Here is an 18,971-nt window from a genome sequence, read left to right as displayed (position 1 = left end):
TGCCTTTTTTTAACTTTATCCCTGCCTTGCTTTGAAAATTCCTTAGCCTTTATGATTGACTCTTTGCTTGAAATTCACTACTTGACCAAGGCACTGAATAGAGACAGGTGTTTTTGTTCAGAAATCATGTAAAACACCATTATGGCACACTGAAGAGAAACCATTTAGGTAACTACTGTGGCTCCTTATGGCAATTTTGTGCAAAAAAATCCATTGAGTTTTCCCACTGAAAAGGGTTTGAATACATATGCACTCATGACTTTTCTATTTTTACTACCATTGTACTATGTGCAGTAGGCTGAGCATATAACAAATACTGATGGCTCCTTCAAAATGCACCAACTGCAAGTTTTAAAGCAAGAAGATGTGAAAAGTGTGCAAGGGTCTGAATACCTTTTGCTAAGCACTGTAAATATGGAAATGGAAAGAAATAAAAGGACCAAATTAATGGAACTCTTTTTTGGAGGACTCATTTGGCTTGACAGCCCCTTCCTGTAAAATATTCATGGGAGAAATTCAACAGTGTTTTATTTGGGATGCTATTATGGGAGATTGATAAATGGCTCTGTCTGTCCATGCAGGATTCCAGTGTTAAAGGTTTAAACAGCAGGCAGAGCTGCCTGCCTCATATTATGAATTGTGCACATTAAGGCTGCTGCAGTAAACAAACAGAAAGGAGAAGCATTAGGGGAAAAGAGTGAAAGAAAAGTGTAATACAGGAGGTTTGGGAGGGGAAGGTTAGATATTTGTCCCCGTATTTCTCCACAAGGTCTACATGATAGGAATTCAGAAAGGGATAAACAGCATTCCCACAGCATGTGACTGCCTCAGTGCCTCTGGCTCTTGTGTAGATGCATTAATGTCATGTGATGCTCCAACACTAGCAAACACTTGGCTATCAGTGAGACAAAATATGGGGAGAAGGATGTCCATAAAACAGAGAACCTGCAACTGACCTCAGGGGGACTGGCCCACATTCACATTTCACAGGCAGGGCCAGAGAAAGCAGCACCCTTCTGTCAAACCCAGCAGTACACTTCACCACGTGTTGCCCTAGCTGCTTCAATGACAGACCTGTCACCTGCCTTTTCCAAAAAAACATTGACAGCCTCTCTTTTTCCACATGCTTTCGGCGTGTCCTCTCTCCAGCATGGCTTATTGACAGAACGGGCGCAGTGCCCGTGTGGGATGGGCACTGACCTCTTTCTGAGGAGTGCTAATATACTGCTGCCGCTGACAACCTACAGCAACTGCCTTAGTCCTGTATCTGGAAGTGGTACCATAGCACAGACCCATGATGTTACAGTGTAGAGAAATAGCAAAACGTAGTCTTCGTACCAGTTTTTAGCTGTATATCTTGCAGGGGCTGAAGTGCCTTACTAAAACAAGAAGCAAATGCCACTCAAACACAGGGACACTTGCATTTGTTTTTTCAAAAAGATCACGTCTTGGTTAGTGCATCGATAAGAATGAAGGCAATACTTTAGCTATTTGTAACAATGACAGACCCTGGGGAGGAGGAGGGCTCAGACACGGGGAAGGACCTACCTTGTGCAGAGAGGTCCGCTCCACTAGCTGGAAGGGGGCAGGGTCGATTTTGCAGTTGTTGAAGTTGACCTGCTCATCTAGCTGCCTCTCCTCCCACTCAGCAATCTGGAACAGCAGGACAGGGGAAGGTAAGAATGCTACGCAGAGACCATCCATACCAGCATTCAGAGAACAGCGGAGTTATTCCAAGAAGGATTTTAAACCTGTCCTGGGGAGCTCCGAACACAAATCACCAGCGGCCAGGTGCAGAGGTGAAAGAACACCCTGCAAGCAGAGAGCTGGCCTCACTGGGCGTGTCTGTGAGAAGACAGCTCCTAAGCTCCTGGCTAGTTTACTACTTAACACAGTATGAATCCCATTTCCTGCACATCCTATAATCGCTTCAATGTATCTCGAACCATTTACTGTTAATATTGTCAATATTCTCTTCATATCACCAGATCTGCACAAAAGTTCTGTTCACAAACAGTTCAGTTTTTTTCACCATCCTGAAAGCCCTTAGCCACAGCCCAGGCTTGGTGCGTTTTCTGTCATTCTGGTTTGTTGGGTTGGAAGATTTTTTTCTTTCTTATAAACCTTAAAGTAAAACAAATAAGGGTAACAAAACTGTATATTCAGCAAAAGGAAGCAAGCAGTACAAACCCGCGGAGTATTCAGCTGAAATGTGAAATTTAACCTCTTCGTTTTCAACATAAAACTAACCTTTTCATTAACTGATTGAGCACTGAACAGTCGCCATATTTAGGGATTCCTCTGAATGTTAAAAGAAAAAGTCATGAGCATAGACTCACCACGACGCCAAGAAACCAAAAGCAGTGGACAGGAAGGTCATGCACACTAGAAAATTGCCCTTAGCATTAAAAAGAAGCATGTTGCTGGAAATGCACACAAAACGCCAAATGCCAGCTGCTCTTTATCCCCTGTATGAAAGCACAAACTCCCTGCCCGACCTGTATCTTGCACTTTTGTATGTCGGTGTCCAGCCCTTTAGCCACTGATTTCATGTCAAGCTGGAGGAGGTCAAATGTGCAGTGGAGTGAAGGAGAGTGATTTCTCCCCAGGGGTGTCTATGTTGAATGGAGCAGGGCTGAGAGAGTAAGGGCATGCCCATCAGGAGCAGGGAGAGAGTTACTGTAGAATATTCCGGTAGCATAGTAACATTGCCCATTACATTACAGATAAAATAAAAGGTTTCAAGAAGTTTGTCTTTTATCGGTTGAGTGATTACCAGAATTTAAAAAAACAACTCCGTCTCCTATCATCACCTAATCACGTCTGTCACTCTGTAGCATGGTTCACAGACTGCTGTCTGACAAAACAGTTTCTTTGAGTCAGTCATCAATAAGATAGTCCACCTTAAAACTTCTAGCTGCTTTTGCTGTGTTATACAAATAAGATATATACAGTAATTTGACGTGCTTCCAGCAGAGTCCCAAGTACAAAATTAAGAAACAGTATTTTTTTTTTAGTAATTGTGCTGTTAACACGGAACCTCAGTGGGAAAATTGAGCTCTTTCAGTATATTTTGGGCAGTGCTCATTTCAACACATTACACACACAGAGCTCTTAACCACTGACACACACATAGCTCCCAGTCCCTCAGTCTTAACCACTGACACACACACAGCTCCCAGTCCCTCAGTCTTAACCACTGACACACCGGTGCCCGGTGACTAAATCACACATGTGAATCACTTTGCTGTAACTATCACCCCAAACTACAGTATGATCTTTCACCTTATACAGTACAGTAATTCATACAAGTTTGGCTGAATTATACCCTGTTTTATATTTGTTTTCAGCTTCTTTAAAGACAACATTTTCAAGTTAGTGTGAAATCTGTTTGAGACGGTCAAGGGGATTTGATACAAGTATTTAAAATCTTAAAAGGCACTATCCAGGCCAACCTGAAAGAAAGCCTTTAGGAACTCATGGAAATCAAGAGGAAGCACACTTGGGGCTTAAAACCAGGTGGATTTCTGCAAAGAAAGGATTTAAGGGACCTGGAAGAAGCTACACTTTTGAAATGTATCCAGGGACTCTCCCAGGAAAATACTGCATCCTATGATCAGAAAAAGTAAAAAATGTCAGATGAAGCACGCAATTTGCTTCAATTAAAGGTTCAATTAGCATGTGAGCAAATAAAGCCACTAGACACTCAGGTCCTGAGGCCCAGAGATAAGAAAACTCAACACTTTTATGCCTTTACTCCCAGCTCTAGTTTAATAGTGCAGTCACTTTCTTATACCACAGGGGTTTATAGCCACTTAAACTAAATCGGTTTGCTTGTATAAAACTCGGTATTAAAAATTGTTTTGTATTTTCTGTTTTCTGACTGACAGTTGAACTAAAGTAATAATGAGAAAAGCTGAACTGGTCTGAAATATAGTTAGCTAAAGCCAGAATTGATTTACAGAGCCACTTCCCCAGTTTAATATCATCTGTTTCCCCTACCAGTACGGGAGGCCAATAGATGTGCATTTGTGAGCTGTCAGGACTGATAAACTCTGAACATTTCATAAACTGTGACAAATTATTCTGCAGATATGAAATCAATACACCTCCCCGCCACAGATAATGTGCATATTCTGACCTTTTGCTCCCAGAAAAGTGAAGTTCACATTACAACAGTGAGAATGATTTAGGAAAAACATATAATTAAATATCCCGTTAACAGTGTGCACATGTATATTGCAGTGTTGTAATTTAGGATGGGGAGGAAAGCTGGGATGAATAGCAGCACAGTGCCATTTCAGGAGAACAGTGTGGAAGAAGGGACTGCACGATGTGCAGCACTGTATGAAATTGTAACCATGGCTGCAAGCTCTAATTTTTTACTTTTATTCCTCCTGGCCCTGCTTGTTTTTAATCGTTTCTAGTGGCAAATGAGCATATCGATTAACAACAGAAACAATGGCTGCAATCCTGAAGTTTCTGCATTTGCACATTTTAATAACGTCCCTCTAGACAGAACCTGTGTTTCTTTATGCAAGTGAGCTGAGATCATAAATGCTTCACCACACCAGCACAATGATGAGTGTTTTCTTGGTTAATGTATACTGTAGCAACACTTTCTAACTGTGTAACTGCTTTATCCAATACAGGGTCGTGGGGGAGCCAGAGCAACGGGCACAAGCTGGGATACACCTTGGATGAGATGCCAGTCCATTGCAGGGCTGACACACAGACATAAACACACATACAACCTACAGTATGTCTTTCAGGCAGAGTGGTGGCACTGTGGCTAAGGATTTGCGCCTGTGGCTGGAAGGTTGCCGGTTCAAATCCCGTGGCCGGCAGAGGAATCCTACTCTGTTGGGCCCCTGAGCAAGACCCTTAACCCCAGCTGCTCCAGGGATGCTGTACAATGTCTGACCCTGCGCTCTGACCCCAAGCTTCTCTCCCTGTCTGTGTCTCATGGAGAGCAAGCTGGGGTATGCGAAAAGATGAATTCCTAATGCAAGAAATTGTATATGGCCAATAAAGTGATCTTAACTTATGTCGGTATTAACCTATAGTATTCCTGCAGGGATATCACCCTGCATCTCACAGCCGGTAGCCAACTGAAGCTCAGCAGGTGTGAGCCTGGCCAGTACCTGGGTGGGAGACTCCGGGGAAAAACTAAGGTTGCTGCTGGAAGAGGTGTTAGTGGTGCCAGTAGGTCAGTGTGGGTCCTAATACCCAGTATAGTGACGGGAACACTATACTGTAAAAAGGTGCTGTCCTTCAAATGAGACTTAAAACTAAGAGGCATAACCCTAACTGGGCTATAAGCAGTGGTGTACCATAAGAACCCTATTTATTATAAAGTTTCTTTTTTCTGATTTATAGGAAGAATTCAGATTCTAGTTAGTAAACTAGTTAACGTAGATGTAGATGGTAGGAGTAACAAACAGCGGCAAGAAAACTACTTAATGACAAATCATGTATTGGGCGAATGCATGGCAAATTAAATTTAAGCGCATGTTGCAGGTACGGACAGACAGTAATATTATATAGGTGATTCTGAGCTGCAGGAAGCTACAAACAAGACGTATCTGGTGTTTATTTAGATTATTATATGTTCCCATCAAGACAATAACAAAGCAAACAGAATGGTAGGCTATATAACAAAGAGCGTTATACAGTACTGTATGTGTGTTTCCTGAATTTTTAAATCCAGGAAAATTATGCTGAAGCTTTACAATGCATTCGTAAAACGTCATTTAGAATATTGTGCTATGGTTTGGTCATTATATTTTAAATATGATATCATAGCTTTAGAGTTTAAAGAAGACCAGCAAGAATGATTTCTGGTCTCAGGAGATTGCCATTAACAAACAGGTTAAAGTAAATAAATCCTGCATCTTCAGGATTTAGATCTAGAGGATTGAGAGGTGACTTCTACCAACTTCTACCATAACTTCCATAAATCCCAATGAATTACCAATGCCTTCCCTATCTCCATCCTCCCACAGACACATAAGTTTGTGGTCTGTGACTAAATGTGCTAAATGACTGGCATTAATGAAAAGCAACAGTGATGAAAAGACAACAAATTAATGTTATCAATGTGCTAAATGAGTATCAATGCAAACTGCATTACACAGAGGGTTATTTATTTACCCGCTGAGACGTGTGTGCTGTGTTGAGTGTGCTGTTACTGGAATCAGTGGCTGTGCTAGCTCACAACAGGCACGAGAGGTAGAACTGGCACAGCAAGCACAGCGTGAAAGCAGGCCAGTGAGGCTATTAAGTACTCATGGCTGCTCTCCCATGATCTCCACTGGCTCTCCCTATCCAATGTCCCTTAACACATCCAGAGACAAAGAGGGAGAGAGAGAAAGATGGAAGTGGGGGTGCATGGGTGAAAAGCAGAGAACGATAATGTTTTAACGAGACAGAGAAAGAGATTGGAGGAGGAGAAGAGCTCACAGTGCAGAGAGCCTTAGTCCTTTGGAACATTGCATGACAAAATCCCAGCCCTGGCCACCTGCACTCACAGACTAACCCATATCCCCCTGACCCGTAAGAACAGCAAGAGAGGCTGCTCTGGACGACACCCGAGCTGCTCTGTACTGCCCTCTTCTGGGTATTTCCACTCCGTTAATTCTGTGCTGTCTCCTGCAGTAAACTTTCTACTACTGTTTTCTACTAAAATACAGAAACCCAGGTTAGCATGTTTTCGGTAGGAGATGGTTTCCATGAGGACAAAAACATTACAACTCTTTGTTGCACGCAAGTGTAATTTTGAAAACTTACTTGTTTTCCTGTATACAACAGATGACAGATGACATCTCTGTATACATACCTGCAAAAATTTTAGTCCTCTGATATATACATCATTATATATACTATGCAATAATTCTATATCATATAAATTATTAATGATAACGATGGAGTTTTTTCACTTGAGAAAGCATGCCTTCATAGAAAGGGAATTAAAGACATATACATTGCAATTTTATTCTCCTGTGGAGCACCATCTCCTTTGCGCTTCAGTGAGTAAGTATACAGTCTGTATGTTTCTTATTCAAAATTCAGTTTTAGACCTCAGTAGTGAGGCACAGAGAAGACAGGCTGCAAATGTGTTCTTACCTCTCTCACAGTCATGTCGTCTTCTACATCGGCTTCGTCCTAGAAAGAGAGAGAGCAGAGAGATTGAGAATGGCCTCCAGCAACCAGCCCGCCTCACAAAGAGTGCCGACCCCTCTTTCCGACTCACATTGGACCTGTGTTTCGGAACAAAGCTATGAACAACAGTATAAGCAGTAGACAGGAGTGAGAATGGCAGGGAAATGAAATGGCTCCCATAGCAACACGGAGAGAGGCAGACATGTTCAGAGCTTCACAGGTGTCAAGAAGAAAAAACAATGAGGATCATTCAACAACATATCGAATTATACATTAATCGGCACTAAACGAAAATCAAAAAGGAGTAACTGTTTCATTAGGAAAGAAACAAAAAATCAAATCAATGTGATGCAGTTTCTTTCATGCATTCATGTACAGAAAATCTTGAAACACTTGCAAGCAACTGGCCTGTCAATGAATAGCTCACAGAATGATTCCGAATATACCCTCAGTATTACCTTACCCAAGTTGTTTAATTATATTCACTACAAGCTGTCATGAACTAATCTCATTCACATTAAATGTAGCACTGCGATCTCCTGGACCATATCCAATCAAAGCACTGCTGGTTTTCCCTAATTGGTTGCTAAATAACAGTACTAAATATCTGCCAATTACATATATTAATTCATGTATCTTGGGAATTGGGGTGCCACAGAAATGCAGTGGTTAGCATTGCTGCCTAACAGCACTGGGGCCCAGGGTTCAATTCCTAAGGTGCTAGCTATGAGGAGATTGTATGTCCCCCCCGTGTTCATGTCTTTTCTGGGTGATCCAGTTTCCTCCCACAGTCCAAAGATATACTGGTTAATTGGCTTCTGGAAAAACCGGCCCTGGTGTAAGTGTGTGTGCCCTGAGATGGGCTGGAGTCCCGTCCATGGTGTGAACTGAAGCCATTCGACCCATTGCATTTGCTTGTTCTCTCATCCAGCTGTATCTGGAATGACCTGAGGGAAATCAACTCTAACAACACAGCTGGACAGTTTGCTTCAGGCTCCCATCACTCCTTGTATTCTCAGACATGCAGAACATTTACTGTCCCCTATTGTTTCCCCACCGATTCCCAGAGTCCCTAGCATTAACTTTCTCAATGTGCTTCAGGATTTTGAACACCTCTGTCAAGTCTCCTCTTAATCTTCTCTGCTCACAACTGAAGAGACTTAAAATCTTTTAACCTGATTTTGTATGACATACAGTACGTGTCAGACCATTAATTAATCTAGTCTCTGAACCCTCTTCAGAGCACCAATGTCATTTTGTAAAGTAGTGAACAGAACTGTACACAATATTCTGAAAGGTCTACCTGCTTGATCTGTTTCAGATTTAGGAATAAACACCATGCTGCTTACAATGGCTGCAGTTTCTTTCTCTACAGAGAAGAGGACCTTTAGATTTGTTCGTGCTTTAGTAGCTTCCTTAAAACAAAGAAACACCAGGCCATTCAGAAACTTGCTCTGAATTGAGCACAGAACCCTTCTGCCATGATGAGAGGCAAGTGAATTAACTACAAGGTCCCACTTACTGGCCACCAGACCATGGCTTTCACACCCTTCCAGCTCTCTTTTTCCATGGAGCAAAAGTCAAAATCAGTTAAAAGGGATGCATAGCATTCTCCCCACAGGTTTCAAAGGCCAGTGACCTCCTGTTACCATTTGAAAGTAACCCATATTGCAAAATTAGGCTGTCAGCCCCAGTGTAAATTAATGAGGCTTGTTAATGAAAAAAGAAAGAACTCTAACAAGACCCAGTGAGAGAGATCTGTACTCTAACCCTTCGCCTCTAATGAAACACAGGCAGCAACCCTGACCTCCCCTACATCTACAGGACAGCTGACAGTCCATCCATCTTAGCCCAGTAGCACTGCAGTACAGAAAAGAGGCAGTAGTATTATGTAACCAGTGAAAGAAAAGATGAGGGAAATGGAGAACTTTATGCTTTCACCAAAACTCTGTTACTTGTACAGACGCACATCAGTACAATGTTGGTCACATCCAGCTTTCAGAAAACACACTCTGAATGACTTTCAGACATGTTTGTTGATCGTGTACCTCTGAATCAGTATCCAGGGCTGCTACATGATTTTTGGGCATTTACTCAATTCAAGACCTCAGTAGCTCTGTTAGTTATTTCCTAGCTGTTAGTTATTAACAGCTCTCAGCCACCAAACACAGACACTTCTACAATAATAGGGAAGGAAGATTGGGGGCTCTGGAGACCACTGCTCCAAGTCATTGTTCACTCGGGAAATGATTCAATTGGTTCCATTATGAGAAAAATTAGTTCATTCATAATAAAAAAAACAGGGGAAATGAAAACCTGAAGACAACATTCCACTTAAGAAGGCAGCAGATGTAGCTTGAAAATTTAAAACAGTAATACACCGTAAAATACATTAAGAGGAACTGTAAAAACTGAAAGGCATCGCTACAAATTAAAATAACAGCCTTGTAAATCTGTAATACAGCTAACAAATTACTTTCAACAGAGTGGTATGAATTCCTAAAGATTGAACAGAAGGCAAAATAAAACTTTACCAGCTGAGGTTTAAATTATGCATTTATTGCAGCTCAACCACAAAACTATTGAGCTGTAGTAACCTACATAATGTGATGTGATCTGTGCTGAAAGGAGCACAATAATTGCTTGGAAGTGCTGGACATTAGCAGTCTTCTAAGCTGTTCTGACTTCCACACAAAAAAAAACCCAGACAGAGACAATTTTAAACAATTAAGCGCAAAAATAGTTTCTCCTCTCTTTCAGATTTCCCTTCTGCCTATGCTCTCAGATCACAAGCACGCTTCACTGGCACACTAACCCAGTGGCCCCCATGGAGGGCAGTGACAGAGCATATACAGCAGAACGCAGCCTAAGATAAGCCACTAGTTTTGTACATGACTGAACACTGTTGTCAGAGACAACCTCAGCTTGGCAGAGCACTGAGCTCGGAGCAGTGCTGACTGATGCCTCTCACGAAAAGCATTACTAAACTGTTGGCTATTTAGTGCAATGACAGTGAGGGTCTTTAGAGAGGCCAGGCACAATGTCTCTGTGGAGTGGCTGGATCAATATGACATATCTCACAGCATATGATGCTGCCAATAAGTAAACTGACAGAGCCTCTAGGTGTGTCCCAGGAAGGGAAGATGAATGGTAGGATCCAATCTAGATGCAAGAAACAAGCATCACAAGCAGGTCTGAGAGACAGCCTGCATGGTTTTTAACTCTTTTGTGAAAGGGGGGCTGGCTTTTAGAGTTCTCTTTCTGTTCCATCGCTGCTGAGGTTAACAACTGACAAGACATCAGGTGTGGAGAGACTCCTTTATCCTGAACCCACACATCTTGGAAGGATCTGCCTAGTGCAAGGGTGTTCAACAGTTTCCACGCCAAGACATTTGGCACATTCTCACACATTTCTTAGATATTCCTAAAAATTAACCACCTATTATATATAGGCCTGATCGTGTTCTTTCCAAAAATGACACTTTCTAACATTCAAACATATTGCCCATTAATCTATAATGTATCTTAATTCACAGACTAACTGGGAGTTAATTCATATTGCAAAACATTTTGTGAACACTTGTAAGGATGGGCAGCACTCAATGTGCTGGTCTGGTGTTGCAATCTATTGCAGGCATGGAGAAATGTGGTTGTTTACAGGCTAACAGGAGAAAATGAGAAATTTTATCCATAAAGCCTTGACGAGCGGGATTCATATCAAAAGTCTTCCTTGCAGGTTTAAACTCAGTTTAGCTCCTGTGAACCATGTAAGGTCAATAGCAAACACAAACTCCTTGGTCCAACATTTTCTCCTCCCATTCTCAAAAACTGATCCCTCCAATCAGATCCCCCCACTTTCTTCAGACCTTCCCAAAATGAAGTCTGGCTGTACTACCGTATACTTGTGTAGACGGGAACATGATTTAGCTCTGACTCAGGCTCCTCCAGACAACAAAATACCTGTGGTTTAATGCTCTTGCTCTAATGAGGTTGACCAGCTTGTGACACTTTTTCTGAGGATCTCTTGTTGAACAATGCAAAGCAGCACAATGATTTTCTGCTGTGCTCCTATAGAGCATTCTGCTGATTCCATCTTGTACCGCAGGTCATTTAATGAAAAAAACTTTATTCTCTTTGCACTTGAGCATCTTTTGCGCTTCTCTAACTTTCTCTTCAGATGATATTTCAGATGATTCCTCATTGAAGTTGAAACTCAGATTTAAGCTGTAGTCTGGAAACAGTCACACTTTTTGGAATGCAAATGTGCCGTTTTCCCTGCTGCTTTCCCAGCAACTTGAGTAAAAATAAAAAAAATGTTAAAATGTCCAATATTCTGCATTCAAGGGTCTACTTGCCTCTTCTTTGATAAAGGTACTATATTTTTTAGTTTGTCTCCACTGCTGCAGTGCCACACTAACCTTCAAAATGTACAGCCAGTCTGTTCTCGGCCAGTAATACCCTGCGTTGCATTTTATCCTGCAGTACAGTGCTCACAGAGAAAGTAAATACACATCGACATGAGGTCCTCAGAGTGCTGCTGCATCACTGGTGTCTAAATAACCTTTTGAAATATTGGGAAAACAGATGACAATCTGACTCTTCGAGTTAACGGAGTAAGATTGAAGTAGTTTCCTCAATTGCCAGTATCATGGCTGGCTAGACAGAAATGTTAGAGAGGTTGGACCTGGGTATTTTGTCCACTCCTGCTCTAATGTCTTATTGAGGACAGAAATCAATTGTGGAACAACAAGAATTGCATGTTGTGAGAGAACTCTGATCATTCTTCCTACCCAAGGTAAATCAAACACAAGGTTGCTGCATACAGTAAAACACTATCTCTGGCACCGGCAAAGAGAACATGCTGTCTATTGTTCCTCATGTTTCTCCTAAGGGAAACATCCACTGACAGCTGTACCTGTACAATCCTGAGCCAGTGGGATCTCTTTGAACTACAGCTTGAATTCTGTTCATTTTACAGGTCATCCTAAATTATTTGCTTTTTAAGGATTAAGAAAACAGTATAAGATATTGATCGGTTAAGTAAGTCATCTGTTCTGTTAAAGCAAATTAAAAGATTGAATTCTGTTTTTTGTTCTAAATTATTTCACATCTTCATTTGCTCATTATTAAATTGGTGATGTGGTGGTGACCTGTTGTAGAAAACATGCTGGATTGGAGAGTCTTCAGACTGAACCACAGCCTAACTACAGCCTAACTACTGCTAACGTGTACATTTCACACTACTGAGACTTTGTCCCGACTGATCCTAAACAATTCCAGTATTCTTCCACAAGTTCATGAATTAATGCAAGGTCTAGTTGAATGGAAACACTATTCTGGAATGACATGGAAGACCTAAAGCTACTTATCTCTGCCCTATGTTACAATAATAGTCAAAGTGTACGAAAAAGTCCAGCTATATAACACTCATTCTGCAATTGTTCAGGAAATAGAATTTCCCATATCCATTTGTTTTTCCCATCTTGTATCATAGCTCGTGGAATGCCTCAGCATCCAATACACTGTAAAAGGAGCCATGAATCTCCCAAGGAAGCAGGGTCCAAGAGTCAATGTACTGACATCTGAGGCACAGCGCAGTCTGCATGGCTCTCAGCCCAAAGTGTCTGAGGCACGAGGAGCAGCTTACACTGGATCTGTGATTGGATTATGTAATTCTGTGGCTGTTAAACAGACTGTCTGGAGGAAAACAAAGTTCATCACACAAAACCAAAATGTGAATGCACACTATTTTTCACAAGAAAAGGGGTGATCCTGTGCTTCCACAGTGGGCATAGATGGGCTAAGGTTTCCCTGGCATAAGTACAGGAAAAATATTGATCAGTGCATTCATTTTAAGTGCCACATTGATTTAGTTAAAGTACAATATTCTAAAAACTCCTAGATTTCTTCACAATGTTTTCACTACAATACTGTAAAAGCAATTTGGTCAGTAAGATATTAAGACAGTGTTAAAAGGTCAGTTTCTAATGTTGTTCATCTCAAGCTTTTGCCATGTGTTTCCAGTTTTAACCCCTGTGCAACTTTATCTGTGTATTTTACCCTTTATTTATCTGCTATGGTTTCCTCATATGCTTTTACAATAGATTATACTGGACCATACAAATACTGGGATAAACTTCAAACATGGTTCCAAGAAAAAGTCTAATCACAGACTAATTGTGACCTTGTAGAATAACGCACAGTTATGGCAGGGTAAGACTCTTATCAACAGCAACACTGGCTATAATGTGAAATCCTAAGATAAACTTGCCGGACTTTCATAAGGAAAAACAGCTTCAGTAGGTGCAAACTACTGTACTGCCCTACTACCCTACTCTATGGTCTGCAAAAACCCTGAACAGGGAGTATGTGGTCTGCCTGAGTTTTGAATGTTTCTAGTTTGGACTTGGCACATCTGAGGGTCGGCACATTCCTGAGCTCGTCTAATCATAACAAGATCCCATACAGCAGTGGCTGTAGCCTCCGTAGTTCAGCATTCAGGAGCGCTGGCCAACCCTCGATCAATACCAGCAGGCCTGGGAGCCTCTGCATTAACAGCACTGCTGTAGCACGCAGTTGGCTCATTTCTCACATGTCAGACTCTCGGGTGGAACTGGAGGAAAACTGCTGCAGATGAACGCACTGCCTTCCTGTACCTTAAATGAATACGATCCTAACTACCACTTTTTCAATAAATCCAGAATTAAGCACAGGAAAAGAAAATATTACTAAACAAGAACTATTAGACTTAACTCTGTGAATAACCTCTTTCATAATGGTTCAGAAGTAGGGTGCCAATACTTAGGCTTTCAATTGTTACTCACCAAGTGTACAACAATTTGATCCACCTCATATTCTACCAGCAAATGCTGTTACATACAATAGCAGCAGGCTCTTTTATGTATAGTAAGCCAAATGCTATAGATTTCAATAATTCTACCTTATGTGGATTAAAAATAGCCTACTGTAGGTAAAGGTGTGACATTTAATAATATTTTAATCAACTGCATTTCTTCATCAGAGCAAGATGAAGACGAGTATTTGCAGCTCACAAATCCTGGAATGGATCGATCTGCTGTGCAATGGGAGTCTATTCCATCAACATGGGATAGGTGGCGAATAATGATGATGAGATTAGGACTGCAATCAGTCACCATCTGTTTGACTTATGCTGCCTGCCACTGAAACCTCAGTCTAGAAACCCTGTGATGCTCCCTGTCTGTAGCACTCTCTGCTCCACACAGCTGAAATCTGCAGCATCAGTGCAATGCCGCTGAGCTATGGATTTTCTGCAACTGTTCCCCAGATAATGGAACAGCGCTGACCTTTGATATCTGACATTGGGAAGCGCATCGTGATTATTTTTTACTTCTGTACCAATATAAAAATGATCAGAATTTAAAAAACAACAACTTTGTAGAACCAATAATTTTAGTTGCATATAAAAAGCTTTCAGGATATATTACATAAGTTTAACCCCTATTTTCCTGAATGTATGAGTACAATATACTGTAGGTCTTAGGGAGAATACAGAGAGATCCTTCTCGGTAAATGGCGTATCAAAAAAGGGGCCACCTTTTCTGGTTCTCTGTGACTAATCCTGGCATTATGAACTTTGGGCAGTGTGGTCAAACCTCACCACACAACTACACAAGTGCCAGACGAGTGGGGTACAGACAGATCCTCCAGCTGATGTGCTTCAAAACCTTTCTGAGGAATAGGAGCAAGGACTGTCCCACACCCCAGCCATGCCCTCTAGTGTCTCGCAGGGAAACTGGTGACCAGATTGCAGTATGATGCCAGACGTGGCACAGCCTTGCAATGGAAAAACCACAGCTCCAATAAGGATGGATCATAAATTAAACATGCAGTCAATGCAGCCCTGTGAACCAAAAGAAAAAAGAAAGGCACAGCAGTCGGATATTTCTCACCGAGAGAAAACGGATGTAATTTACCAGTCATAAATTTTTCACCTAGTTGAAATCACTCATGCACTGCAAGAGATGGAGAGCAAAAGTTAGAATGTCCTAGAGGCACGCTTTTTATAAATAAGACAAACAAGAATTTTTTTTGGGTAAAGGGGAGGGCAACATTGTGACAGTATGCAAGATGACTATGGAGACTATTACAATAAGCACTACTGAGCCCTAGAGAATTTTAAATCACTAGTTTATGAGGGTAATCAAAATAAATTGGTCACCATAAAAAAATGATCAATCTAGCATTGGCAGTTACTGATAAACATAAAATATTTACCAGGTGCATGCACGCAGATCACCACAGGGAACAGCACTCCTGCAGCTTCACGCAGTTCATTAAGCAAGGGGTCAAGCAAGGGGTTTAACTCTCTTAAAAAGACACAAACGAAGAAAGATGCAGGAAGGAGAGAATGTACACGTAACCTGCTCTTCCTAAACCAAACTCTCACTGATGAATAATTCAGTGAGAGAGGGGCGGTGTGGTGGCTCTGTGGCTAAGGATCTGCGCCTGTGGCTGGAAGGGTGCTGGTTCAAATTCCACAGCCGGCAGAGGAATCCTGCTCTGTTGGGCCCCTGAGGAAGGTCCTTAACCCCAACTGCTCCAGGGGTGCCATATAAGAGGCTGGCCCTGCGCTCTGACCCAAAGCTTCTCTCCCTGTCTGTGTGTCACATGGAGAGCAAGTTGGGTTATGCGAAAAAAGACAAATTCCTAATACAAGAAATTGTATATGGCCAATAAAGTGATTTTATCTTATTCTTCCAGCTGCAGTTTTCAATCTGACTAAGGCAGTGGCTTTGGTCGCTTTAAAGATTTACTTTAGGGACTGTCAAGTTGATTCACAACTTATTACCCAATTAAACTTAATCACAAAACAGTCTTTTCTGTTAAATATGGAATTTGAAATCTTATCTGGATTTATCTGGAGAGGAGAAATAAATAATGTCTGATAGTTGTCTTTAGAGTAAAAAGCAGATCTGACATTTACAGGGATATTTTACAGATTAAAACAGTAGAAAGAGAAGAGAAATCGCTTCTGTGCGCATTAAGTGCACCAGCTTTGTGAGACTGTACTGAGAGAACAGAAAGGTTCCCAGAAACTTGTACTCCGAGCTCTGTTCAGAAAATACTGTCTCCAAAGGTCTCTCTGCCCAATCTGTTGCTTCATGTTTTCAGGGTGTCGAGCTGCGTGTTACATTTGCTAGATCTTAGCAGTGCAGAGCTCCCTGCATTAAGGCTAATCTGAAGGATTGAATTTGCCATATTGAATTTACAGATCGCCAGAGCTCTTCATGCAGTTACCCATATTAACATTCAGAGAAGCAGAATGTTGTGCAATATATACAGACTCCATTGCAATACCCATCAATCATCTGCAAAGATTATTTTAATTAATCTCAGCACTTTATTGTAATAACATAAAAAGCTGAACCAGAGATCTTCTTGGCTGCACTTTCTGGTTAATCAGAAAGAAATCTTCCCCCAACTCAGCAACAATGCTCACATGCTAAATCTCTGGAGTCCGCTACTCACTACTGCGGAAAGGTACAGCAGTCTGCAACAGGGGAAATGCTTTACATACTGACCAGCCTCCTCCCTGCTGTTCCTCAGCAAAGCTGAGAACGTTAATAGACTTTTCATTCACCACTAATCTCTATCCACTCTGTCCCGATGATCAGAATTTGCTGTACCAAGTTGTTCCAGAATAACTAAGTAATGTCTTGATGAGGGAGAACTTAATCAGAAAAAAGAAGGTACAGTATATGTGATCACTATAAAACAAATGTGGCAATAATGATACCTGATTCTTTGAACCAAAATGGCAAAGATAATACAGAATGTGGAGATGACATATAGTCTGATTAAAAAAAAACAATATAACAAAATAAGTGGAGGGATAACAGCATCCAAGGTCTCCTTCCTTTCTGCTGCCCCAACCCTCTAAATTACTGAAAAGCTATAATTACCAGAGTGAGCCTCTCTTCCTCACACTTATCTCCCCTCCACCCCATTTCCACCTGCTCAGCTACTGTACCGCTTCGTTAAACTCCCTCTTTTTATGAGGGTCAAGTATGGCCAGGTCAAGCCAAAATGTCTTATGACCAACTCTTCAATAAACATTCTGAAATGCATTTTCTTATTGGGTGATGTTATTCCCTGCAAACCAACGATATGATGCATAATGTAAACTTCGGGAAATGACTTCACTTTCTAAAAGAAACCCATTCAGCACATTCCCTGTCCAGCTCTAAGTTAAAGCCTGACTTTAAAATACAACACCTTTCTTGGGTTTTTCTGTGGCCTACTGTAATACAGCACTGTGACCTGCAGTCTCCCTCCTGTCCTGTTTCAGCTGCTTTGAGATTCAGTGTGGTGCACTGCTGGCTTGCTGGGAGTGAGAGTGCTCCATTAAACACCCAACTCATTGTGCTTCAGGTCAATCACCCCACAGGAAAAACAGGAAAGCTCATTTAATTGTCAATCAATAGCCCGTCTACTTAAAATGAAGAGAGAATTAGCACACATCTTTAATTCGGCAGAAATGAGATTTATCTTTTAACTTTGAATGCACGCTGAAAGACCCACAATCCCCTGCTTTTTATGAGAGCAGTTAAAAAAACTGAATAGAGGAATAGACAATTTTTGCTTGTGATGTACTGTATAGTCGAAGGTAAAAGTGAGTAAAGGTAAGGGTGTAAAAAAACTGTAAAAGTAAGGATGAATAATGGTGGTTTATATGTAAAATGGTTTGGTTTTGTTCTCTAAAATAAAAATAATAAATAAAAAAAAACTGAACAGAATGAAAATGGGGAGTTTCTTCAGAACAGTCCTGACGTGAGTCATGTGTATCACCCTCTCTGCCAGGCTTAGCTGTTTCTAGGGTTGATCAGTCAGACACAGACAGATGCGGCAAAGCAATGACTCCGCTTCACTTCTGAAAGGCCCAGCCTCGGTCACACAATCACCTGAGGCACTAAAGTTCCTTTAGTATTCATTATTGATACTGGATATGGATGTATTGTAGGTACAGTATATTGTGAGTCACATTGCAGCTCCAGTGATCAGTGCTCTACCACTTGTTAGAAAAAGTAATTCAGCCTGGTTCTCTGTTCAAAATCAGTTTCCTCTCAGTTATTATAGACCTCCTGTGTTGAATCTCACAACAATCAACACGACGCCTCCTCACCTTTGACATACAGTACTTATCAACACAAATCCTTCCTGTTATTAACTTACACCATGGGTGGACTACAAAAATCCAAGACATGAAGGGATACGATCTGTGACATTTCACAGATGACGAAGGCACATCTGAGACAGCTGAAGAGAAGTGGAGAGGCAGACAATATGGTGTGGAGATGGAGGTTGGACACCACTTGCTCTGTGCTTTGCAGGAAAGCTATGCTTCACCTCTTTTGGCTTTTCAAAACAGAGACACCTCTGAAAAGCACCTTCTCCGTCTCCTGCCTGGCTACGCACCCTACCTGCTTGGGCCATTTCCGTGAGTCACAAAGCAACACATGCCTTTGCTAGCCTTAGAATTACAAACGATCAAATCACCAACTCCCCAAAAGAGCACACACCTCCTTCTTTATTTTCCTTGATTTATTTTTTCCCCATTGCACCGAGATGTGCGATTTGATTTATTCCATTCGTTTTTCTGTTGGTTGCTGTTTTTGTGTCATAACGTTTCCCTTGAGCAAGGCTGATGATTTATAAACCGTGTACAAGTAAATTCCACAAACAACATTAATAAAAACAAAATGAAATCAGCCATAGGGTAGCCATCAGAGGTAAACATCGAAAGTGAGCAAGATGTAGGAAATGAAAGC

General features: G+C 41.4%; 1 protein-coding gene across 3 annotated transcripts in view; it reads right to left on the bottom strand.

Moving 5' to 3' along the window:
* LOC148676731 (chloride channel protein 2-like) overlaps positions 1–18,971 on the bottom strand; it is a 255,825-nt gene that overhangs the window by 6,277 nt on the left and 230,577 nt on the right. For all 3 annotated transcript variants that reach the window (XM_088612070.1, XM_088612051.1, XM_088612061.1), the window contains 2 exons: positions 7,126–7,164; positions 1,549–1,653 (listed from right to left, as the gene is read on the bottom strand). In XM_088612070.1, the coding sequence (XP_088468196.1) occupies positions 1,549–1,653; positions 7,126–7,164 (144 nt within the window). The remainder of the gene's footprint in view (positions 1–1,548; positions 1,654–7,125; positions 7,165–18,971) is intronic.

The sequence above is a fragment of the Lepisosteus platostomus genome, chromosome 2 (assembly GCF_059453375.1).
Source record: "Lepisosteus platostomus isolate fLepPlt1 chromosome 2, fLepPlt1.hap1, whole genome shotgun sequence".
Lineage (NCBI taxonomy): Eukaryota > Metazoa > Chordata > Actinopteri > Semionotiformes > Lepisosteidae > Lepisosteus > Lepisosteus platostomus.
The sequence above is the reverse complement of the archived record's forward strand: the minus strand, read 5'-3'. Positions and strand labels throughout refer to the sequence as shown.